The sequence below is a fragment of the Harpia harpyja genome, chromosome 2, assembly GCF_026419915.1.
Source record: "Harpia harpyja isolate bHarHar1 chromosome 2, bHarHar1 primary haplotype, whole genome shotgun sequence".
Lineage (NCBI taxonomy): Eukaryota > Metazoa > Chordata > Aves > Accipitriformes > Accipitridae > Harpia > Harpia harpyja.
Window position 1 is genome coordinate 3,610,629 of NC_068941.1, and position 25,583 is coordinate 3,636,211.

The window sequence follows — 25,583 nt, forward strand, 5'->3', positions numbered from 1 at the left end:
CTCCTTACATCATCCTGGGCTAACCAGTCCCATCGTCAGCTCACGTGCTGCAAGTGTTCTGAAGTTCAGTGTTCCCCACAATTCTGATTTCTTTCCGGGAACAAATGCATCACTGAATGCAACAAGCTCCTCACCCGGTGATTTATTGCGAAGCTGCATAAAAAGAAAGCAGACGATTACTTCGAGTAACTTCAGCGCTATTGGGATGCAGGCTCTCTGGTGTGCCTCAGAGTCTTCTCTGGAAGAAGTTTAACAGCATCTAGAAATTTTACGATGTCCATACTTAGCCCACTTTGCCCCACCGTTTGTACATTAACCGCTGAGCCTCCCCTATACCCCTCTGAGACAGCCTACGGACAGGCTTGTGCCATGGTAAAGATGATGAACTTCTTTTCTTGTTGGAGAGTTTCTGACACAACAGCACTCTTTTTCCAAACCAAAATCATTCAGCTTTTTTGTAGTTTCGAAACAGAGCTGAGTGATCTTATCCTAAAACCTGTAAAAAAAACTAGATACAGGTCAATCCATTCTCATTTTGTTTTGTTGACGTTCCAGGATTTAATAGACCAAGGACATGTAATTTTTCTTGAAGAAATTACTCTATGTTTTAATTATCCTTTTAATTGTTTTAGCCATGCTCCTTCCCAGATGTCACCCATTTGTAAATATGCAAGATGACAGAATTGTTCTAAGAGATGGTGTTACGTGTGTATCTTATCTGAAGAATAATGAAACACTAATAATACAATTAGGTACTTTGTAAGCATAAAAGGATTTCAGTTATCATGCAGATAAAGTTACTTTATTCATTTTTAGTCATACAGGCAAGGGTCAAAACAGAAGGATCAGTGCACTGAGATACAAACAAAAATTTCCCACATTAACTATAAATATTAGATTTGCCATCCTTCTGATAATTTTTACACACGCAATTCATAATTTCTTCACAAAATAGGCACACATTTTATTTTTCCTTTTTCTTATTCTGTTCCTTTTCCTTTCGTTTCTCCAAATAACACTTAAGAATGTTGTTTAGCTGCTGCTCACACTGGCTTACGTGTTGTAATCCATTTTCCCATCCTAAAAGCAGCAATAAACAGGATAATTGCATCTTTACAGCATCCATCGTGTAATTAGTCTGTGGTGATGCAAACATCTTATTTCTCCAAGCCTACCAAATGGCTATAATATTTCTACTCTGAAAACTGTTCTTCTTCAGAGTCCAACTTTGATGTCAACCAATAGGTAAATAAAATGATTACTCTTTTGGTACCTATTCTTGCAGTGATTCGTTACCAGCTGCTTTAGAGACTGAGCGCTCCCTGTGGAGTATCTGCTAAGGTGAGGCCCTACCCCCTCCCCTACCTATCTCCAATAGCATTGGTTTTTTTTCTAGCAGCTCAAAATTTATCTTCCAAAAACAACGAGCCTCTAGTTGCAGATAGATGCTATGCATTTTTCTCTCCTTTATTTAAGTACTACCTATTCAGAAATACTGCTGTATAGAAGAATTTGTTTGTAACTTGTTTCTACCCGGGTCTGCTACGTAAAAGCAAACTGTGAAAGGACTAGGAACGCAGCAATGGGTTTCAGCTCTCCTTACTAGCGTGCTCTTTGTGTAGCTATCTGATGGCATCAAAAGAAGAAAAAGAAGTCCTGTTACTGGATAACAAACACCCTTCAAGTATAAAACCAGTTTGCAGATAAACTGCAAACATGCAACTCGCACACTTGCAAATACTTGCATTTTCCTGCAATATACCGTATTTTACGTGTAATAAATATACTGTTTTATATAATATGCATACTATATATACTTTATATGTTATATAGTTTATATACGCTATAATACATAGTTTAATTGAAGAAGATGAGCTGCATGGTTTCAGAAATACAGAAGAAAATAATTACCTTTGCAGTGATGAATTACTCTTCCCCACAGTCTGTTCCTACTTAAACAGGCCAGATTTCCAACAATCAACAAATGCCTCTTTGCTCTCGTTAGTGCAACGTTCATTCTCTTTTCCGAGTCTATGAACCCGATTTGTCTTGTTCTTACACATGACAAAACAATGATCTCCTTCTCAGCTCCTTGGAACGCGTCTACAGTGGACACCTGGACAGCTTTAATTTCAAAAGCCTCAGAGTGTACGCCACTAAGCAAATTCTGAATCTGTAGACAAAAGGAATATGGATGGTGATGAGTTATGCTACTCACAGTCAATCACTTGTTTTGAGTGAACACAACAAATCTGAGTCTACACAAGACGCGAACTAAGAAACTAGAGGGTACGACGACAGTAAAACCTCAGCGAATCACAGGAAAATGCTACGCAACGAACCTGTATTTGACAAAACGCTGGCGCATTCAGTGTGGCGACCAGTACTTTCTCTTACTAATCACAGCAGCCCATGTCATGCCTTGGATGATGACTGGGTGAGGTACAACTGCAACCTTCCTAAGCAGACACCTCTGTTACCTGTCCTTGTCACACATACCAGTTTGTAGCAGCGCCTAATTTCCTTATGAAAATTATATACTATTTAATTTGCCAATTTTCTGAGTGTCCATGTAGAAGGAAAACAAATGGAAAGGTTTTTTTTTTTAATCATATGCTTGAATGAAAAGATTTTGACTAATTTTAGAGGGAAAAAAAATAGATTTTTTTTTTTAAAATAAGAAAGAGAACTTATGATAAACTCTAGTTTACCTATCCAGCATTTGTTTCTCACTTCTTATTGACTCTTCCTAGTTGAAACGGAGCCTATGTTTAGAATAAACAAATACATTTAAGAAAACTGTTTTATTGGTGATACATTACACAAACCTTACACATCTGTGATTTATAAAGAGTAATCACACCAATTGCACATCCTTCTATTCCACTTGCAATCAGAGACTGGATGAGCTTGACTGTAAAATGAACTTCTGCCACGTTATAAAAGCTGTTGTCTCTTTCAATCTGAAATTAGGGAAGAAGATTTCCAATTTAGCTCTCACAAACAGCAAAATGCAAAAAGAAACAGAACAGAGGAAAAATTACAATATTGACTTTCTATGTAAGAAATGGTTAAAAACTTACTTGCTCCACCCCATTAACACCATAAAAACATAGTGTTGGAAGCCAATCCAATAAAGGACTTCTATCTTTCTCAGAAACACCATCTATCAGATTTCCTTCATAGAACAGCTCATTGGCTATGGCACTAATAGCAGGGTGACATCGGTACTGTGTCCGAAGAAGTATTGGTTTATGTCCCTAAAGACGTATGATATAGAAAGTGTGATTAAGAAAAAGAGTAACTAAATATTTTGCAATGCCATCTAGGTCAAACAAGAAATAAGTGGAAACAATTCCTGCAGTAAGCTGGCTTAACCTTCATACACTCACTTCAGCAAAAGTTAGAACAAATACTGTAGCCCCCGATTCTTTTACCTGGATTGAAAACTGCACAAAAAGATCAGAAAGCAGAATCTGTTACTGTTTTTCAGTCCATTCTTGCTTCACATTTGTTATACTTACAAATTTCCCTGCACTGTGAAAATAACATTTACAGAGAAATGCACTAGAATGCTTAATTGAAAAACAGGCTGAAACACTGATCCTCTGACATCTAAACCAGAACTCTTTTAGTGACTTCAGTGGACCTACAATTTCACCCTCCCTCTTTGCTAAAGATGTGGTTAGTAGTACATACCATTAAGCAAAGGCGGTCAAAGAGAGTCTGCTCCAATCCCTTTTCATGAACACTCTCAGACCCTTGAATAGTTGGTGGTAATTGCTTAGGGTCTCCAACAAGGACTAGCTTTTCACACTGAAACCTAAATAAGAATGTTTAAAAACAAAAAAAGTTCTAAAAAGGATGTCAGACTATTCATAACAAAAGCGTGTATTGTGTTTATATATCACAGGTTGCTTTCCATCAGGCTCCCTTGTCCATCACCCTCTTTCCACAGTTAAAATAACACAGTAACTCAAGGAAGGCACCTAAGAGTAGGCCTCAATTTTAAATTACTCCTCTTCCTTTCTAAGGTGAGACCTTGGAGGTCATGTTCTTAAAAAGACGTGCAAGCTTGGCTATTATTTGAGGTTGTGTCACTGCTAACTAAGAGTTATTTCTCTGCTGAAACACAAAAGGAAGGCTGTACCTTGCAATAGGAAGGAGAGAAGCAGGTTCAGTCATCTGACTGCACTCATCCAGCATCACTACAGGAAACTTAAGAGTATTCAGACAAGGAAACGGGCAGGCAGCACAGGTCACTCCAACCACTTTCACCTTCAGTATTAGTGAGGGGAAAATGGGCAGACAAAAAGTTAAGATCATTTAATAGTCAATCTCTGTGCAGTACATAACTATAGCTGCGGCGGCAGAATACACCTAAATTAATTTTTAGCACTTCTACTACATGCTGTGTCATGCTGGCTGGGTCCCAAAAAATTATATTCTAACTTCCAGTAAAAGGCCCTGTGTATGCACGGAGATGGATCCAAGGTTACCATTTCTTATGCTTGGGGTGTTTATACATTAGAGCCATTCACTGATTCATGTATTTTAAGACCAGATCTGGTCTGGTACAGAGAGAGTTCAGATTACGCCTCCAAAACCTTCTGAGCCCCAGCAGCAAGAGTGGCAGCATTGACCACTGGGAATAAGCACAAGAAACAAATTGCTCAGATCTGCTTTGTTACAAATTGCTCTACAACAAGAGGGGATTTTTTGAGTCTAGGACTGAGGAGAAAAGGCAAATAACTGGAAAGACCAGAAACTGAGAAAATGTTTCTACAGGAAGTAGTAATCCTAGAAGATAATACTTGGATGAAAAGTTACCTAAAATACATTTGAAATCCTGTTGCCAGTTGATACTCAACTCTAGGATAGATTTAGCTGAGTCCTTATCTTTTGCCTTTATGAGTATAAAAATTTTAGTTTCAAGGTGACAGTGCAGACTAGCTGTGCTCAGACATTTTTCTCTCCCCACCGTGTAAACTAGATTGGTAATATTAAATCAGATTGCAGTGAAGTTCAAAAAGGGCTTCTGATCACTAAACAGGAACTGCAAGTTCAACTCGGAGAAGTCATACACAGGTAAGACACTAAGCTATACCTGTGGAATCAAACCTATCCTAGTCCTAACATTCATTTTATTTTTCAAAACTAGGAGCTTGGCAGGTGTGAGAGGGGATTCCCAGTTTCCGTTTGCTGGGCCTTGCGGATAAGACGTAGCGAATCCCCACTTTCCCATCCCGTCACTTTGACTGTACCTGTTGCAGTATAGTTTTATTGGTCCCCAGTTTATGTTGCTCAATACTCTTCCTTACGTATATTTTTTCAACTGGAGTTAAGTCTTCTTTCATGAGAGCAAGCAGCTCTTTTAACTGCTCATTTTCATTTCCTGAGCCAGCATGTAAACTTCAAAAAGATTTTATAACATGCATTACAATGATTGAAAATAACAGTGCTTTCAGTGTTTGGTGAACATCCAATATAGAAAAATAATCATACATGACAGTACTTTACAACAAGTACTAACCTATCCCAAATCCAGCTGAGATAGACTAGTGTAATACCTGTTTTAAAACAGACCTTTATTCCACCAGCTCAGACCCTACCACCCCAGCCAGAGACATACACGTAGTAAATGACTTCTCCAAGTACACAGCTGATTTCAGAGTGGAGTAGAACTGAGAAGTTTTTCATTCTCATACCATTTTATACCCTTGGTATGCTGCTCACACCAGGGAATGGAAATTTAATCTTTGTTCATCTTGAACTTTATTTTGTTCTCTCAAATTGTGTTGAAAGTACCATGCACATTGCTTGCTTTTAAGTAGTTAAAGGACAAACCCCAGAACACTATAGCAAAGATAACTGGGGTAGAGTAGTACAGCATTCGTGAGTTGTTACCATTAATTCTCCGCACATTAAATTTATGATTACTTCCTCCTAGTTCTTATCACTACAGCAGTACGTATCTATTTCAAGTCTGTCCGTTTTGCTTCTCCTCCTTGTGTCAACTCCCAAATCTGTAACTGCCATTATTCTGGCAGTTTTAATGGGAAGTCTACTACTTCCCATTTAAAAGCATTAGCTCTATTCAGCAGCAAGTGACATTCCCAAATCAAGGTAAAATTTCTCCACCGTGCGGGGGCGGACGCGGAGTCACGACAGACACAATCCTGAGATAGGCATATTACAATCACATTTTTAATTAGTTCAAAATAGTAATTTTACAGCATGCATACTATCATGAATCTCAGAATCGCTACAGATCCCTGAAAGATTAAGATTCTTACCTATGGGGAAGAATTGCTTTGGTGATTTTCCTAATACTTCCCACTCTGATAAAATCCTCAAATCCAAGATCAAGTAGACTTCAAAGAAAAAGAGAAGATACATGTTACAGAAATGTAAAAAGGAATTTTGAAAAATTTAGAAGTGGTTCTAAAAAGGCTAACAGACACATCAGAACACTGAAGAAAAACTTCTGTGATTAACCAGATGAAGTAACTCGGGCCACAATTCAAGTAAATCAAAGGAAATTACCTCATCGTGATTTGTCTCAAAAACGCTTAATGCCTTTATGATCCTCCTCTCATAAATAGTCTTCCATTTGTACTTTCCCTTCCTTCCTTTATCCTTCCAAACCATGAATTGTATTTCACGTTAGCTTCACGCTGAAGCTTCCCAAGTCTGACTCTGCCTCTCCCTCTCTATCCCTCCTTCCCCTGCCCCCACTGCTACTTCCAGAAAGATTCCTGAGCAATACTACTTTCTGTTGTGATGGATTTTAATAGTAAATCTGATGAGACTAGAGCCCAATATTAGTCTCATGTAAATTCACGCAGCTAACCTTACAGTCTTCTAGCATACGCATGCTGTGCAAAGGAGCAAGGGTAAAATTAAAGCCCGTGTGTGACACTTTCTAGGGAAAGAATGCAATCTTTTTGGAGTGTTACACTGGAAATATCAACACAATTATCTTTACCGTATAAGTGCATTATTGTTTTTGGAACAATAGTCTGTAAAAATCTCAGTAACCTACCCCAGCAGTACCCTATCAACAGCAACATTAGTGGAAGAAGCAATCAGAAGTTTCCATGGAGCTGGCCTTGGACCCTCTATAGCTTCACTGCTTTCAAAGAGCTGGACTAGGAACAAAATCACAATGGACAGCAGATAGCTCTTTCCAGCCCCAAAAACACCTGGTATTTTGGAAGAAAAAGCCAAAGTTACACAGGGAAATTTTCCAGAAAGTACAGTTCTAATCAATTGTTATAACTTAAGTTTATCTTATGAAATATTATGCTGTGATTCCCGTCAAAACGTTGCATGTGCTTGCTTCAGCAGCTCTAAGTATCCAGGGGCAATCAGTTTCTTACACTTTGCATTTACTGCCTGCAGTAAGTTTACAAAAAACTACAGAAGAGGGGAAGCTAAGGTATTTTTCCTAAATTTTCTCATTGAATACATGCATTACTTGCTGAGGAGCCTCATCAATACATTAAAATAATACAAGTATCTGCATGCACATCCCTCATACCATGTCCTCAGGTACAGAATAAGGAATTCGGGAGATAATTATTTTGGAATGACTAATAATTTTAACTACATTAATGTGCCTGACAGCCTAACAAAAGCTCAGGCAATTTAAGTCTAGTGATATCTGTTCTAAGAGTGTCATTATTGTCAACGTATTTACTTTGACAGGATCTGAAAACTTACGTTTATGGTAACTGCTTTTCAATACTGATTTAAAAAAAAAATCTTTGAACTAAGATGTTACTAGCCTTTTTGTACATGTCGAAAAGGGGTAAAACAAAGAAGAAAGAAAACAGCAAGGAATAATGTGTAACAGAAAAACATTTATATGATAATTTAGCAAAGCTGATACATGACAAAAAGTGGGTTTAATATGAAAATGAATAAGCAGAAGACAGTAAATGACTCTGCTTTTGTGTAGATCTTGCTAGGAAAGAACTCTGTAAAATCCTGCAAAAGGCCGAATGCAAATTCAAGGATCAAAAGCTCTCTGCTGATAGAATGGATGTTATAACGTCAAGGTCATTATCAGAGAGGCCTCATCCAAGAAATGAATTTTCAGGAAATGCATAGAGTAGATGAGGAAAGCAGCGTTACAAAGGAGTATAAAAGGATATTCCATACACAGAGGCAGTTTATTCAAGCTCATCTTTTGTGCTACATTCAAAATAAGTCAACATTTACCTAGACATAACGATCTCCCTTTAAGTCTGCCTGGAATTGTAACTATATGATTAAGAAAACAAGTCTACTGTTTCATCACTGAGAGAATTTAGGGATTTTTCACTAACACTGGCATCACATATTAACTAGAATTTTGGAAAGATACAATAGCAGCAAATTTCACAATTATTTGCTTCATACCACGTATGATTGTGATAGGGAAGTTCTGATGTTCTTCCACTGGTTTGATATTTTCACATGAGGTCATCATTTGAGCTATCTCAATCAGTGATGTAGCTTGATCTGGGTTCAACGAGAATGTTTGGATCATCTTTTTAGCTAGTCCCATTGCCACTTCAGTGCTGACAGGTCCATACGTCATTGTGCGTTTCAGACTGACGGCAGGTGGAATAAATTTTCTTTTGTTGACTCTATTAGTAGCATTTTTAGAATCAAAATTCCTAAGAAAAACACAATGGTCAAAAGTTGCAGGATAATACTGCATATGTATAATTTGTATCTCATAGTTCTGATATTCTTACTCACCCAACATTGAAATGCTGAAGCTTTATGATTAACAGCTGACATAATTAAAAGTTGCTGCCCCCTGCACCCTGACATACACCTGAGCTGTATATTCCTACCCCTTATTACTTCCCTGGGTGAAAGCTGGATCATATGAAACAGGCTTTTGGGTTTTATCATTCTTGCTGTATGTTAACACTTACAGTCTGACTTACTCTAAGGCCATGAGACTGACAGAATTAAGAGTGGTAGAAGAACATAGTCAGAAGTAGCAGAGATTCATTTAATTACTTGTTTTATACAGTGAATCATAAGCAGCTCTTGGAAATACCCCTATATTGCTCCGACTCGTTGAGAAAATATTTTATTTTTAGGTTTTGTGTTGAGTGACTCTAAAAATTGGGAAGGAAAAACAGTTCCACTGAACCCCTGTGAAGCATATACATTAACTTAATACAGATCAGTCGGTGACTGCACTATCAGCCTAATGATCATAATAATGCCCAATATTAATCTCTAGGTTGTAAAACATGGGCTGCAGGTAAGTTTTAAGGAAAAAAAAACCCTTACAATCGAGTTAGAGTGAAGCAACCGATATATTTTCATTTCCGCATAAGTAAAAGTTGCATTGTCAACAGTTCATTCCTTGCACTGTTTTTCTGATTTTAGTTTTCCTCATCCACTTTTTAATAGGGCAAACTCAATGGTACTTTTGTTGTGGTTTTTTCTGTACCTACTGACATATTCTATGTTCACAGTATCACTGAAACAGTAACTTACATTTTTAGTAGGTATGGTACTAGTGGTAATGTAGATGGATTGAAGTGCTCCTCCATATTTCTTAAAGACGTAAGCTCACCACTAGCATTACAAACCAGCAAGGCATGAACAAACGCTGAAAAGGCCACAGAAAAATAAAATTAGAAAAAAATTAAATTAGCCAAAACTTCAAATCAGCTAGAAAAATGAATTACAAAATGCCAAAAGAGTCATTAGCCTCCTGTAACAGAAGCCAAATTAACCCAATTACCATGTCTGACTGAATATTATAGATGAGGAGAGACCGATTAGCCCTTCTTTTCAAGGTGTGTTATTTTGAAGTATTTGTGATTCCAACATTAGAAACCTTCTGGAAAGGAAGCTTAGATAAAAATCCTTACTCATTTTAGAAACACTCGAGGTATTTAGAAGGCTTTGGAATTTAGGAGGTGAATTTTGTAAGTAAACCATCCGTATCACAATAGCTAAGCAGATGCTTTCTTAAAAAAGACAGGAACATAAGAACACCTCCAATGGGCCAGACTCAAGTTCCATCTAGCTTATTTCCAAAGTCTACAAAAGTGGATGCCTAGGGGAGGGTATAAGAACAGAACAAGTATTCAATTATATTTTTCTGTATTCACTGCCAGTTTCCTAACGTTCTGCGGCTCAGGGATCGCCTAAGTAACAGGTTTCTAATATGTTTAGTCACCCACATACCTCTATTTTGCTGTTGTTTATCGCTGCCTACAACTAAACATTACTTAAAGCTTTATTTGCATATAACTTAGGGGTTTAGATTTGTAATGGTTATAGAAATATGAAAGAATCTGTATTTATGATCAAAGAGTTAAGACCAAAAATTTCCTAAAAAAAATTAAAATGCTGTGATTCAACAGCATTAAGACTGAAAAACTATATATTAACTCTTCCAGACCCTGACCGCTCAATAGATCCAGTCCTGCAACTCACAGTCAGGGAACAAACAAAACTTAATCTCCAATTGCATTTGAAGCCCATCATTTTGACAGCATGTATGCCCACAAAAAACTTGTGTGCTATTCTGTATTTTTTTTCTCTCTATTTTTTAGTCTTCTGAATGTAATTCAGAACAGTTTGATGTAGACTCACTGAATTGTGCTTTGCAGGAACTCTCTCCCTACTGATTACACAGAAAGCCTAAAAAGACTAATTTGTTAACTTAAAACACTCAACTTAGCTGCTTAAGGTTAAGTGCTATGAATAAAGCCTTTTGCGATCAAGCACACAATTTTCATATTGCATTAAAAGAAAGTAAGCAGAGGTACATTATTACTAGCTCCAGAATGACTACATAATGCATTCTTTATCTTTTTCTTTTAGAAAAAAAAAACAAACCCAAAACTTTAGCTCAATTCAAGAGCAAAAATAAAAAGCTTTTGCATCATGTTTGATGCAAAATGCACACATTTTGATGACAAATGCTGCACATTTGTCATTCTTCTGTGACATCTATAGCAGACTCCCACTGTTTCTCTCTGCACTTAAGGCCTGCTAACCTTACTGTTTCCAAAACAGTGATGACAAAATATTACAAAAATACCCCAAACAAAAATGTTAAAACCAAAAAGAAGGGTGGCTGCAACTTAATTGGGAACAGCTTGCTAAAGAATAAAAAGGTCAGCAGTTCATTAAAAACCATCAATGCTAGGTTTAGCTATATTTTCTTTTTAAAGTACAATGATTAAAATAATCACTAAAACTACACAGATTTCCTTTTACTGAATCTGGAAACACCAATTTTTTAGTCATTCTAGACTGTAACAAGGGCACAGAAAGGAACATCGGGACAGCCAAATCAGATTTAATATGTTCCTTTTTATATAAATATACGTTTTCCATCATGAGTTGTTTGGGGTTTCTGTTCGTTTGTTTTTCAAGGACAGTAAAAACAAATTCCTGTTACCTACACTCTGACAGTCAATTTGCATTCTGTATTATATTATTTACTACATTATTTATATTACCCTCATTTCTTCATCACCCGTTTAGAATTTCTTACCAGCTACTTTGCAGGTTTAATTGCATTAACTACTCATGCATTCAAATTACATATTCAAAAATAAAGGAAAAGAAATACTATGAATAAAATAATGTATTAGATTAGATAAATTCTAATCTCATCCTTCATTGCTGGCCAGATTTTTCCCTCAATAGTTGTTTCCCGCAATTCTGAATTATTTGGTGTAGAACTCACTATTTGATCGCCAGTTTGAGGGACAGTAGCCTTTCAGTGGTAGTAATTCGACTTCATTGTTGGAGGATGGTCCAAAGAAAGCACTACATGCAACGAAAGTATCAAGGGGATCAAAGTTCAGAGTCTTCGAAACAACCCAAATATCATCTGTCAAAAAAATACAGAGTTCTTATAAGCTTCTACTGCTGTTTTTTAAAGAAAATGAAGCTGGACAAAATACCTCAGCATTTACTATGCTGCAAATTAAACCACCGCTAATGTGAAAGCAGGGGGTATTAGAAAGTCCTAAGTAAGTGTTAGTTCACTTCTAAAAGAATGAATATGTAATTTGCAATTCTTCTAGTACTTACTGTCTGAAATTGATGGTAACTCTAAAGTTCTCTCCTGGTGCACTTAGCAGCATTTGACTTCTGGCAAATCTGAAGTATTATCCATTTTGAGAGTGTTTGGAACAAATCACTGAAGAACACTACGAATCTAGTGAACTACACTTTTGCCAAAGAACAGCAAGTACTGAAATAAACGTACATTTTCCCTTCCCTTTCAAAACCAACACATACTGGAGCCTGCAAATGTTCTGTTTTATTTAGCACAGCTGATGAGACTAAAGCTCACTACACTATTCCTATATCATATATTGCAGAGCACAGCAAGGGAGACTTCAAAGTTAGGAGCAGTAATGGTGCATATGTATTTGCCTGTAACAAAAATGATCAAAAAATTATCATACACAAGTAAAAGTTTTGCCCATGCAGAGCTTCAGAATTTATAGTTACAAAACCCTGATTTGTTAGAACATTTCAGTCTGTACGAAAAGTGTGCACAAACACGTTTGCTTCTGCCTAAATTCTTTTGTACCATTTTGAACAGTAAAGGGAACAAAATATAAAAATATGGGTATCAATTAAAAAATTACTGAAGTGATATGAACTATTGAGAATATCTGGATCAAACCACCTAATGTCCTCCAACTTTGTGACATTTCAGTGATTTAGAAGAGATACACAACAACTACTGAAACACCAATTTTTACATCAAGTTTTCCTTAAATATCATCTGCTTGAATACTGAGCTTTCCTGAAACGTCACGATTCAAAGATTTAATACACTCCAAACCCAAGGACATGGAATTTATATATTTCTCTAAGGTACTTGAATGTTTACAAGAAAAGATGAATTAATGAGACACTTCATTGCCTTTCTAGAACGAGAATTGAATGATCAGGGTTGCCAGGAGTTTAAAAATAGGATTCAGTTTTTCTCTTTAGATTACAAATTAAAACTTTAAGAAGGCACAACATGACATGGACAATTCTTCTGATGCTTAAGATTTGCTTACCTTTGCTATAGAGAGAATAATGCTCCTTTCTGCTTAGTTTGAGGTATAATTTGGTTTTGGAATCGCCATCAAATCTGGCAGGTGTATTCATCATTTTCTTGAACTTCCTACACCTCTGTGTTTGAATTTCGAAGGCTTTCCTGTTAAATTGCAATTTTAAGAAAAAGTATGTAAACAATTGGCACATTTTGGATTCCCCACCAAAAATAAGAAAGCTCCACAGACTGGACCAAATTATACAGAGCAGATCTTGGCGGTTGTTCATCATCTTGCATTACCAAGTTTTAAATACACGTATCTTCACTGCAAAATACTTCTCTCATATTCAGCCATAATTAAATTGTCTCCCCTACAGTTAAGCAGCACAGAATAGCCTTTGATACAACTTCTAACATTAAAATTAGAATCACCAAGAGAATAAATCAAATTCTCTTACACAAGATTAAATGAACAGTAATTCAAATGCAACAATCATAAGGAATTTCATTAAGCAGTTAATCAAGTTGCTGGTAAGCAGTGTTGATTCTTGCTGAAAAGAATGCAGACCTGAAATGCCATTGCTGTGAATACTATTCCTTCACTAATGTGGCTTTTACATTTCTACACAGAACTGTAGCCTCTTTAAACATACTTAGTGAAACTGTCTGTTAATGCTACTGAAATCCCGAGCTACTGGAACATTTATAAATAATCCTGCAATTCACATAGCACTTGTGAAAAGTGCATAGCGTTTCAGAATACCTCACCAAAAGCTGGCATCCCTCATAGAGAGAAATCTTTTGACTTCTGAGGTATGTCCCAATACTCTTTATATCATGAAGCACTACACTAGGTCTGGATTTTATCTGTGCGGGGTTCACATCTTCTATCCACTTGAAAAACGAACACTGCTCAGCTTTTGGGGCATCACAGGTATAGAACAAACGACCCTAGGGAGGGAGGGGGGGAAAGAAGGAAAAGAAAAAAAAGACCATCAGCACATTAAAACAAACAATTAAAAAAAAAGTAAAGCAATGGATCAGTACTCACTGCTATAGAAATAATCAGATAAACACCTGTGTTTTCACTGTGTTTCACTGAAAAGCACGAGTGTGTTCCCAAAACTCTCAGCTCCTGAAACCAGTGTGTGTAATCATACCTGACAAAAATCCCTTATACCCTAGAAAATTATAAATTCAGGTCTTTCTCTCTACATATATAAAACTGTTTCTGTATGGAAAAAACTATTACATCAACAATACTGGACACCAGTGGATACTACAACTCACCTTAAAAGTCATCTCTATAACACATCACTTTAATCTGTAATTGTTCACACAATATGGTCTCTATATGCCAAACTAACACCCCAAACTGTAAACAAATAAGGAATAAACTGCACCTTGTTTTGGCCTTCTTTTTTAACCGTAACAAGCTTAGCAGGATGCATGTGATTGCAGAGTGGAACGCAGCTTTCTTTGCTCTCACTTTGCCCATCTTTTAATGAAGTGTGAAATGATATATCCACTTTTGAAAGAGCATTGTGTAATCTTTGTGACAACTCAAATAGCATTATGTTTAATTGCTCTTGACATAGAGAGGAGAATAAAAGAATAATTAGTACAGCCTTAAAATGATTACACAAGTACAGAACATTCAAACAAATACATTTTCATTTCAAACTTTCAATTCCAAATCTAAATCAAAATAGTTAATCTGAGTCCTAAAAGAAACCATGTGACCTGCAAAATTCACATATTGCACATGCAATTAATTTGTTCTAACTGCCTTACTTTCATTCAAATCACATTTAAGTATATGACTCCAAACAATCGAAACACTAAATAACTGGGGGGGGGGGGGGGAAGGCTTAGATAGGAATCTAAAGACGGGTAAACAGGCACAAGGTTACATAGTTGAACAGAAGCATACCGGTCTTTTGGTTTGCCTTTGCAATTTTGGGTATAGACTGAATATATTTCAGTATATATATCCAAAACCAAATGCGCACAGTTGTTCCAATAGCTGACGTTGACTATCTCTCTCTTTCTCATCCTGCTTTGTGAAGCTTCAGAAATACGCTGTTTAATAATGACAGCATTTTACATAGCATGGTGTTAGACGTACCTGTCAGAGCAGCTTTAAATATCTGTTTGTAGTGAACATGCGACTGAAACACAGTTGGTATGGAAACCTTTCTTTTAGGAAGATTAGCATACTTTACTTTATCCACACTAGGAAAAGACAACTCAGAAATTGTTATGTCCTACAAAAAAGAAAAATAAACCATTAAAACTTGCAAAGCCCCAAATGAGACAAATTCTGATAAACGGCTACTGTACAGATAAGCCAAAACCTATCCATTTCTTCTCTTTTTCCTTTTTTGCTTTTCTATATTGTGTCTTATTAGTAAGTACAACTAAACAGAAAAAATTCAGGGCCTCATTCTGCAACCAGAAGTTTGAACATGAAGACTGTCAATAAAGAATCAGTTTTCTAAAAGCAAAATACAAATCCCCTTCACCACAAATGTTTGCCGGCTTTGTTAACCATAAGTACAGGAGGAGCATGTATACAATCCGACTGCCAATAGGAGTAAAATTAAGTACACCTGGAGCTATAGCATAGAGCTTGGACTGCCATTTAGGATGTACCATGAAGTTAAAATTTGCCCCTTGACAAACAGCCTGCATTTATAGTAACATAGACAATACTTTCAAAGGCTTTAGAGTAAATGATGTAATTCAGAATCATGTTTTCAGCCCTAGACATGGGAAGGAGCACATAAACCCCATTTTTAACACCATTTCTGCACAGAAATAAATCCATCCGATGAAACTATAGCAAAGGTAGTACAAGGTTAGGGAAGGAAGAACCAGACTAGAGAGCTTTGGAGGAAAGTGTGCACACCACAAGCTATCCCTGTGCCTGCCATCCCAGCTAGTCCTGAGGAGATTCTTTAATCTACGCTGCAGTGGGCATCATAATGATAACTCTTACCATAAGCTTTTTAACATGCAATATACATGGATTTTATATATATATATATATATATATAAACACACACAATGTGTATACCAGTGTGTATATGAAATACACTAGTTATTTCCCCACCTCTATTTCACATGACTATTTTACTGTACAGCTGTAAAGAACTAGAAAACACAGCATACTAAGTTTGTGTCAAAAAAAAAAGAGGAAAATCTAACATTTTCAATAACTCTCAAACACAGCCATTTGTTGACTTAAAACTTGACTTGTGGTTGGTTTGGTTTTTTTCCCAATTTACTCCATTTGTTTAAGACAGTCTGCTGGTCACAAACAGCTGTGCTAATTTTTTAGGTGCTTACTCAATGCCATAACTTACTTTTCCTCAATTAAAACTGAAGAAATTTAAAATATTTTAAATTAAGAGACTATGCTTTGAAGCAAGATACGGGTGTTCATTAAAACAATGCTGATTTCACAATTAAGAAAAACACTTCTTGAAAACACGTTCTTACCAATTATAGGTGACAAAACAGCCCAACAGCTTTTATTTCATCTTCCTGCCATCAACATTCAGATTAAAAATCTAAATCTGGCACTATGTGTGCCAAGAAATTACCTTTACAAAGGATTAGTCACGGCACTTAAAAAAATACATTAGCGGCTGCTGTTCTGTAGCTGAGACTCTTTTGTGTTACTACGTATGTAGAAACATTTCATCCAATCATACTGATAATATCTTGCAGGAAATCAGATAAATGCAGTTACTTTGTCCAGAAAAATGTGTTCCTGTCACTTATAACTGTATTTGCTTGAACAGTTACACACCTGGCCTTCTCCTGTTACAGTGTGGCAGCTCAGATGACTTAACACCTTTTGTGTTGCTTCAGCCAAAGGTGTCTGACTTAAGCGCAGAGAAAGTAACTTCCTCTCTGAAATCAAATCTTGATTGCTGGTATTTGCGCGGCATTTACCAAGCATGCTCTTTGCTGTCAGTAGAGGTGCAGAGCCGGGAGCACTTTTATTCACAGCACTGCTCTCTCCTGTGTCACCCAGCGGCATTCCAAGGACGTCCTCAGCACAGAGGTCATCAGTCACTTCCCCATCATCGCTGTTTTGAGTTATCAAGTCACACCGAGCACTGTTTTGGTATTTTAGCCACTTGCTTTGTCTATATTGTGCAGTCACATTAGGGAACACTGGTTGTACGGATTGCCTTTCTCTGTCTTCCATATATTCTCCAAACACAGAGGTTTCATAATTTCTGTCCTCAGGGCCAAAAGCACTAATAGGAAATACCGGTGACTTGTTGCCTAAATGGACTGCTGAAGAGCCAAAAGATCGCTGGACCTCCTCTCTGTCAGTTGAATAAACTGCGTCAGAAATCTTCTCAGTGGCAGGAAGAGTGACAAATGGAGTTCGTGTTTTAAATGTGGGTTTGAATCTTGAGAAGTTGCCTTCCTCTGGATAGCTGGGTTTCTCCCGTGCTGTAGGGCAAATACATCTTACAAGGAACTTGTAGCACTTAGGGATGGCACATTAACTTCAGAGGTACAAAAAACTAAGATAAGGAAAGAATTCCAAGTTCTTTCTTTTACATCCTGTCTTCTAATTGGCAAGCTCTTTGTATCATGCCTCTGCAGTACCACACCAAATTTCCATACGACATGAGTGATTTCAACTGTGATTCTTTTAATACTTAAATCCCTATATTCAGAACACATTTCTGTAGGCATGCTACTTGTATAAAAGAAAGTGTTTGGTAGAAATTATTTAAGCATTATTGTGTTTGGAGGTCATTAATCTGATATTCTTGGTAGGTCGGTCACAACTGCCAACTGGAAAACAAACAGCTTAACATTTGCTCCTTTTTCCAAAAAGATCACCCACAAAACTGTGTAAATTAACATTAACCAATGTGGATAAATAGGCTTCCAGTACTACAAGCATCCTGTTGACTAAATTCACTATCAATAAGAAATGACAGTCACTGATAGGTGTCAACTGGAAGTGGGTCAGAGGACAGCTGAATATGGAAGAAAACTAAAAGCAGGCAAATAAATAAAAACATTAGTATGAATTAGAAGCTTAGGTTACAGCTGTTTTTTCCCCCGAACTAGAAGCTGATTTTTCTTTATAAAACTAAATCACTCTTCCGAAGTCTCTTTCAGGAGAATATAATTGGGGCAGGGGGTAAGGCATGGAATTCAAGGCTAATTCAGCTGATTTGGAAAACACTGTTTAAAATCGTGATTAAAAAAACTAACACACCCCCCTGTGAAAAATGTGTGACAAACACAAATCAAACTCTGTAGTTACCCAGACATATCTCAGTGTATTTCAGTGCCCAGGGTAACTGCCTTTTATAGTGCAACTCACTGTGCTTCAAAAATCCTCAAAGATTTTCTAGCAAAACTATTGTAAAGTGCAATTATAAACTGTAATTTCTTACTGAAAAAGATTTCTGAAAGTTCTGGTTCACTTGGCAAGATCCTGTGTATCAGGGGCTCCTGGATGTCTCTGACAGTTTCCTCACTTCCTGAAGCTGGAGAACTTGTGGAGTCTGGATCAAGTGAGGAAGTCAGTTCTACTGACGAAATCATCTACAGATGACAATTAACATGTCAAGTGAATGACTGGAAAAAAACCTTAATTATAGCTCTTTTGTCACTATTCTTTCTCTCTCATCATTTTAAACAATTGAAATGTCTCTCAGAGTTGAGATTAAACAGTTTCAAAAATAAATTGCTACCATGAACACACAGGAAATACAGCCAAAAAGATCTAGAAGTGACAGTCAATTCACACCTTGTCAGGTTCCCATGAAGTCCACTGCGTTTGTCTCAAATCAGAACGTGAAGGTGAGCCTGACATTGTCTGTGGTGGAACTTCAGAGTACACATTCATTGCCAATACTAGGAAAAATAGGCAAAGGACAGAAGTCATGGGGAATAATTGTTCTGAGGCCAATCACTGCCATTCTACTTTTACTTTCACTTACAGGGCTGATCTATTCTTGAGTCTTTAATAATGTTAAACTTCTTTTGAAAATTTTCTTCTCTGATAAAGTTGATATCATCCTCATGAAGACTTCTTGAGCCTGGAGACTTTACCAAAAAAGTATAAACAAAAAACTTGTTAGAAATTAAACTGTTTATCCCCTATATAAGTATTATCTTTGTGTGACTCTTATTTCTAAATCTTATTTCTAGATATAATTCTTCAGTATCTCTCGCCCGTTCTGGAAGTAAAATAATGAAATATCAATTTTCTTCCATTATTTCAAATACTGAAATATATACTGCATTAGAAAAAATTTCTTTAACACTGCATGTCATGTTTCTTTGCATCCAGGAGGAACAGCATCATAATCCAAGAAAGTTTTAACCCTTGCTTTGGAACTCTCTAACAATTATATACCAAATTTCAAATCCAGTTGAGGTGAATATTATACTGCTAACACGAGGAAACAATCATTATAAAAGCCCTCTGCCACTTTTCTCTAGAAATCTCTCTCTGTTTACTATTACACATTATGACCATGTACATTTTTCAAAGTGAAACTGATCAGAGGAAAAAAAACCAAGTTACATCTTGCAAATGCATAGTCCTATGACAAAGATGAGTAAAAACAATTGTCTAACTGCAGAGTTTTAACCACAAAGCACTATATTCGGTTCTTAGTGATTTTGATATGACTGTAGCATTCTAAAAATGAACTCTCTTTTATCCTGCATTTACAGGATACTTACTTGCACTAAGGTTAGTAAGAATAACTTTGAAAACAATGTTTTACCTGTCTGAAGTCAGAAATGACATACTTCCTTGAAAACAGGGGTGACAAAAATCTTTCGGCTGCAAACTCCATATTATCTGGGTACTGCTGCCATCCTAGCTGTGAGCAGGGAGCTCTCAACATTATCTCACTAGCTGCTGATCCCTTTACTTGGTGCCCTTGAAACACAACAGGCTATGCAATATATTGGAATCATCATTAACTGAAAATAAGTAATGTTCTGGAACTATTTACAGTCAATAAAGGTACTTTTCTTACACACAACAAAAATAATCTTTTGGAAACTGCAGAAGAGGGAAAAAAAAAATCTATGCTTTTCTCTCTCTCTTGCACTCCTGCAACTCAGCAGCAATAAAGTTTTTGCACAAGTCTCTGTCAACAGAAAATCGATAATTCTGATATAGTATGTTTAGTCTTTTTGTATTGTAAAATTTGAGTTTATAACTCTCAGTGGAAAACTTCCCACAGACAAATGTACTAAAAAGCGATGAGAAGCCCATTATGAGACTGGTTAAATACTTATTAGGACTTCTTGTAATATATTGAAAACAGCAAACCACTGACTTGAAATTTAAGAAACCGTATTCATTATACTTCAGTTCCACAGAAATTGTACCTTTGGTTGGCAGTCAAGTGTCCTAGGGTCTCTTCGGGCCGCTGCTATTGTTTTCTGTAATAAATTGTCCACACAGTTGGGCTGCAGAAAACAAGTATCAAAAGCTAATTACTCCAACAATTTAATAACCATTTAAAGTGAAAAGTTAAGCTAAGAAATCTCTTGTTTTTATACAAGAGAAAGCATTTTAAATTACAGCCTTTTTATTTGGAAACCAGAACAATCCCTAATAGGATAAGAAACTGGGTTTGCTTTTCAAATGGGACAGGAAAAAGAGAATAATTTAATCTAAAATCTTTCTGTCACTTTGGATGGATTGAAAGAAAAAGACTATCCATAGCATTGGACAAAAATCAATGTGAAGCATGAAGCACAAACAGATTTGCAAGTATATTTCAACCCAAGTGCTAAAATTCCTAGGACAGCCATGCATTCAAAAAAAGATAGTGAAAGAACAGAAAAAACAGGTGGTACAAGAAGATGGGGTAGGGAAGGAGAAGTACCAGACATACTAATGACATTAAACATAACTAAATACTACAATTTGCATTAAGTTTCTTGTCATACATTAGGCCTCCTGAACATTCATTGGCAATAGGGTCTGCAAGAGGACATCTTCTGTTTACTATTAGCTTCTTAGTTGATGCCTCTAAGCAATTTCTAGCTCCACTTCCATAGTTTCATAAACCAAGAATTTTATTCAAGAAGCCTGGTGGAAAATGAATTCATCTTGTACAGACAGATATATGTAGTCAAAAATTGGTTACCATAAGGCCAGAAGAATCAAAGTATGAACAGGAAGATGCCTGTATACTTTCTGAGTAAGGCATTTCTGTAAACTGTTTTATAGCTACAAGAGATGGAAAACCATAATAAGTTACAGTTATAGTATGCTTTTTACATGAAAACATCTGAATATTTACCGGGCTCGCAAACCTTACCCATGCAAATAATTGCACAGTTAGGATTTAACTGAACTAAATCAAACAAAGACACAGACTTGGAGCCCGCATTGTTGCTTTAAACACTAAAAATTGCATGAGGGAACCTTTATAACACATCACTCCCCAAGTATGGTTTCTGAATATGAATAGTCCAACAGGAGAGATAAGAGTACATAAGTCAAATAGGCAGAGTCATACAGAATTCACTGTAAAATAGCAGCTGGCCTAACCTTCATCTTTCACAAGGGGTTCAAGTATCTCTTTAGAAGTCTCTGCTTCATATAATATGCTATTATTTTCCTCCATCTCTTGTAAGCTTTCTAATGCTGTACTATGTTGAGTCAAAGCTCTTAGAAGAGCGATATTTTTTACCAAATCAGGAAGGTCTGATGAATTTTCAGCCATTGCTGTGCATTTCAGGCAATCCATTCCTAATCTTTCACCTTTGCAGGCTTCCTGAAAGGCATTTATGCTCTCTGCATTTTCAAACTCAGTTTCACCTATTGCCATTTCCTCTAGAGACGAATGGCCTTTTCTTAAAGGATAGATAGAATTTCTGGAAATGAGAGCATCTTCCTTATGTGAAATGCCAAATACCTTTTGATGGCCTTCTGTGATGTATTGGAATGAGCCATAGCTAGGCTCTGATTTTTGTGACAAAGCCAGCAAAGGACTACCTGGTTTAATGTCATCACTCCTAGTACCCCAGAAGTGTTCTAAATCAACATCTGGGGATTTCATGCATCCAAGCTGTACAACATCTTCTTCAGTCCTTTTGTCCATTGCAGAGATTCTTCTGCTGGTAGCAATACATGAAATACTTTCAGTTTTCTCAAACATACTAGTTTTAGGGGGACATTCATTAACATTTGTGTCACCAGGCAAAAGATCAGAGTGCTTGCTATTTATCCATGACGTGCCATCAATGGTATGCGCTGCACAGCCATCAATATCCTTCTTATTGTTTGTGGCTTCAATACTTAATTGACTGTCATTAATCTCTCTCACATTGTGTCCATTACCCAAAAGTTCCACTTCAATTCTGGTCTGGTTTGCAGAGTCTTCTGCAGTTCTCCCTGTATCTCCAACATCGTTGTCACAAAGCTGAGATGGTATACCCTCAGTGCAGTGATTTCCACCATTCTCTCCGTCAAATGTTGAACATTTGACTTCTTCGTTTTTACTGTGCGTCACTACTTCACAGCAAGAATGAAGTCTCAATGCAGCATTTTGTGCTACATCATCTCCCTTTAAGCAATGTGGACTTTGTGAAAGCATGTCTCCTTCAGTGAGCTTATTCACATCTCTCTCACACAGGTCTTCATTGTCTGTGTCATTAAAATCAAAAGCCTCCATTAGATTAAAGTTAACCTCCATCACCTGTTCATCTGGACCACAGTCTTTGCCATGCGTACTTAATTCCTCCTTTACAAATCCAATTTTAGTCAATGTTACATCCACAGAGAGCTCCTGATCACTAGGTATTCTTTCTGAATTTTGTCTTGGCTGAAGCTCACTTTGCAACTTCACAGGTGAATCCTCCCTGTATCTGGAGAGATTTTTTCCAAAGGTGATTGGACTTACTGAACATGAAACGTCACCTGAGGATGGGAAAAACTGACTGTCACTCATTCTACTTAAGGTGGATTCAGGTAGGAAGCAACTATTTGTATTGCAGGCATCTTGTAAGTCTTGACTTAAATTATATGCCTTTTTGTCATGTCTCTGTCCTGTGACTTCTTTATCACGAGGTTGTTCAGCTGAATTTAGAAGCATTTCAGCATTCCATTCTTTTTTATCATTTACAGTTCCCTTCGTAAAAGGCAGACGCTGAATATTTTGAATGAGTCTTTTGGCAGGGTTGCCTGAAAAAGCAGGTAGGATTGTGGGGTTTTGTCTATATAAACTATCTGCATTTTCTGATGACTGAAACCTAAAGAGACATTCTGTGACCTCAGACGATGTTTGATCTCTGCATCCTTGTGTTGGTTTAGACTCCAAAAGAGCTATTATCTGTGCTGTGCTCCTGATGTTGCATGACACTGCCCCGTGACCAGCTGTCTGACTACTAGATTTGGCGTGCCCAGTAACTGGAGGAGCTTCTGGCTTCACAATGGACCGATCAGAGTTTTGCCTCTCTGTCTCCTCACATCTGCCAAGAAATGGAGCTGAAAGCAGTGACGAGAGAGACATGTGTTCTCCATCATTATCCGTACACACATCTTCATGAAAGTCTGCAGATAGATTTGTTTCTGCATCCTTCTTGCAAATCGTAGAAAATAACGGAGAGGTAACATAAAACTTGGATGGAAAAGTACCCTGACAATGCTTAGATAAAGGCAATATTGTTGGTTTTTCTCCATCTTCCATTGTTGATATTTTCTTTTCAACTTGCCGTGGCCCTTGGAAACCCTAGGGGAGAAATTGTAAATTAATTCTACTCAGAAATCAACTTCACGTTTTGTAATTAAACGCTGAAAACAGGGCACGCTCCATAAAATATATTCTGATCAAGAAGCACGTGACAATTCCACAGGTGTATAGACATAATCTCAAGGCCTTGCGATTTTTCACTGCAGCCTTAGCAATACCAATCCTGCTAAACCAAACAGATTTAGTAGACTCTGGAAAAAATAGCTACAGGTAACACATTCTGGCTTACAGTTCCAAAAAACCAGGAAGACATAGTCTATATATTTACCGTTCATTAAAAGATGTGCCTTTTGTGTTTTAAAATGCATGTTTACATCAGACATAACTTTTGAAACAAAGACATACCGTAAACTTCCGTTTCAAGCCAACAGACAGATGTCTTGGAGGCAGAACACCGGATTTTACGCCATTTCCGTCCACTGCTGGTGTTTCTGCTTTCCTTGGCTGATCTTCAAAACATTTTTCATTAACTTTTACTGCTTCAACTGTGATCAAGTATCGTTCACTTTCTAAATTATCTCCAACATTCACCTAGAAAAGAGAAAGCACCAGTGTGTACATAGTAGTGCTATATAAGAAAAAGTAAGAGTCTTCTAAATAGTCTTCTAAATACTTGTATGTAAAAATTTCAGAAATTTACACCCAGTATATCACAGCTGCCATGCGAATACTGAGATTAAAATATACATATACGAGAAAGCATTAGCACTTAGCTTCAAGTTATGCTTGTTTAATATATCACTGTAATACACTGCTTTTACCCCAAAGGAATATAACTCCATAAAACCTCTACACTGGTTCCAGAAAAACATTAAGACTTATCAATAAAGTTGTTTTTGCTTTCCATTATTTGCATGGCAGCAGTCTTCCATATCCACAATAAGAGAAAGTACTACCTTAGTTACCAAGCAAAAGTTTGAAATGCTTCCTGAAACACAAACCACAGTCAAGCATAAAAATAAAAAACACTCCGAAAAAAATATACCTGAGATTTTATAAAAATACTCTCCAAACATTGTCCTTTATCATCAAACAAGATAGCCTGCAATGAAAAAACAGAATTTTAAATAACTAATTTTATTTCACAGATCAACTAGATTGCCACTGACAGTCCAGCAGTAGCAGATGATATTAAATCAGAGTTGTTCACCTTATTTCCACCAGTTCTAATCCTCAGAATTCCATCTTGCCACGTTTTTGATTTTTTCATTTTTTGGTGCGTGTATAATACCTGTTTTAAATGTGTAAGATGTTGAAATAATAATCAGTAAGAAAATGTTTAAATAACAGAGCAGCTACAGTGTCTTTTACTGTATTTCTACTTAATTGTACACAGTGTTAAAAATCACTTACAGTAAATTCTTGAGAAGCCATCGCTTTGGCAAAACAGTCATCCAACAGCTTATTTCACAAATATTCACATCTTCATACAGCGTGAGAGAAAGGGAAATGTTCAGAATCCACCAGAGTTGTGAAGGACATGTGTTGACAGAAAAAATAGATGTCAGTTCATTATTTTTTTTCCCCCTCAAAAGAAGAGAGCTAGATGCAAGACAATGTCAAAACAGTGGGGTACAGTTGATGTGGGCATTTTGAAGAGAAACCTCAAAGATAATCTAACAGAAAGGCTAGTGGTAAAAAGTGGCTTTTTTATAGATGCCAACATATTTTCTAACTTTCATGGGAATGCACTCATTTAAACAAACAGCTGGCAACTCTGAAAACTCCAGCGATCGTATTGCTATTCAGAATTAACAAATTAT

The 25,583-nt window shown here is 36.8% G+C and overlaps 2 protein-coding genes across 3 annotated transcripts in view; one reads left to right on the plus strand and one right to left on the minus strand.

Moving 5' to 3' along the window:
- LARP7 (La ribonucleoprotein 7, transcriptional regulator) overlaps window positions 1-25,583 on the plus strand; it is a 68,027-nt gene that overhangs the window by 609 nt on the left and 41,835 nt on the right. The gene's annotated exons all lie outside the window — the stretch shown is intronic.
- Window positions 168-25,253, minus strand: ZGRF1 (zinc finger GRF-type containing 1). 2 transcript variants are annotated; one of them, XM_052813122.1, is made up of 26 exons: window positions 25,174-25,253; window positions 24,971-25,051; window positions 24,806-24,862; window positions 24,166-24,351; window positions 21,985-23,799; window positions 20,444-20,524; window positions 19,033-19,138; window positions 18,840-18,946; window positions 18,484-18,634; window positions 16,860-17,518; window positions 15,171-15,309; window positions 14,446-14,630; window positions 13,806-13,993; window positions 13,065-13,204; window positions 11,726-11,872; window positions 9,511-9,625; window positions 8,407-8,666; window positions 7,046-7,205; window positions 6,297-6,374; window positions 5,265-5,412; window positions 4,151-4,278; window positions 3,700-3,823; window positions 3,084-3,260; window positions 2,829-2,963; window positions 1,912-2,173; window positions 168-1,080 (listed from the first exon to the last, which is right to left on the minus strand). In XM_052813122.1, exons 1-26 carry the CDS (start codon window positions 25,192-25,194, stop codon window positions 965-967), a joined length of 5,766 nt encoding a protein of 1,921 aa, XP_052669082.1. In that variant the 5' UTR covers window positions 25,195-25,253; the 3' UTR covers window positions 168-964. The 2 variants fall into 2 exon arrangements, with proteins under 2 accessions (XP_052669082.1, XP_052669092.1); XM_052813132.1 differs by lacking the exons at window positions 168-1,080; window positions 1,912-2,173; window positions 2,829-2,963; ... (1 more) ...; window positions 3,700-3,823; window positions 5,265-5,412 and having other exon boundaries at window positions 4,195-4,278.

Excerpts from the sequence above, each read along its gene's own strand:
- ZGRF1 (XM_052813122.1), bottom strand. The coding sequence starts at position 25,194 with ATGGCTTCTCAAGAATTTACT. Across the intron at positions 19,139-20,443 it reads CACTTGACTGCCAACCAAAG|TCTCCAGGCTCAAGAAGTCT; the intron begins GTACAATTTCTG and ends TTTTTGGTAAAG. Across the intron at positions 18,947-19,032 it reads CTCAAGAATAGATCAGCCCT|TATTGGCAATGAATGTGTAC; the intron begins GTAAGTGAAAGT and ends TATTTTTCCTAG.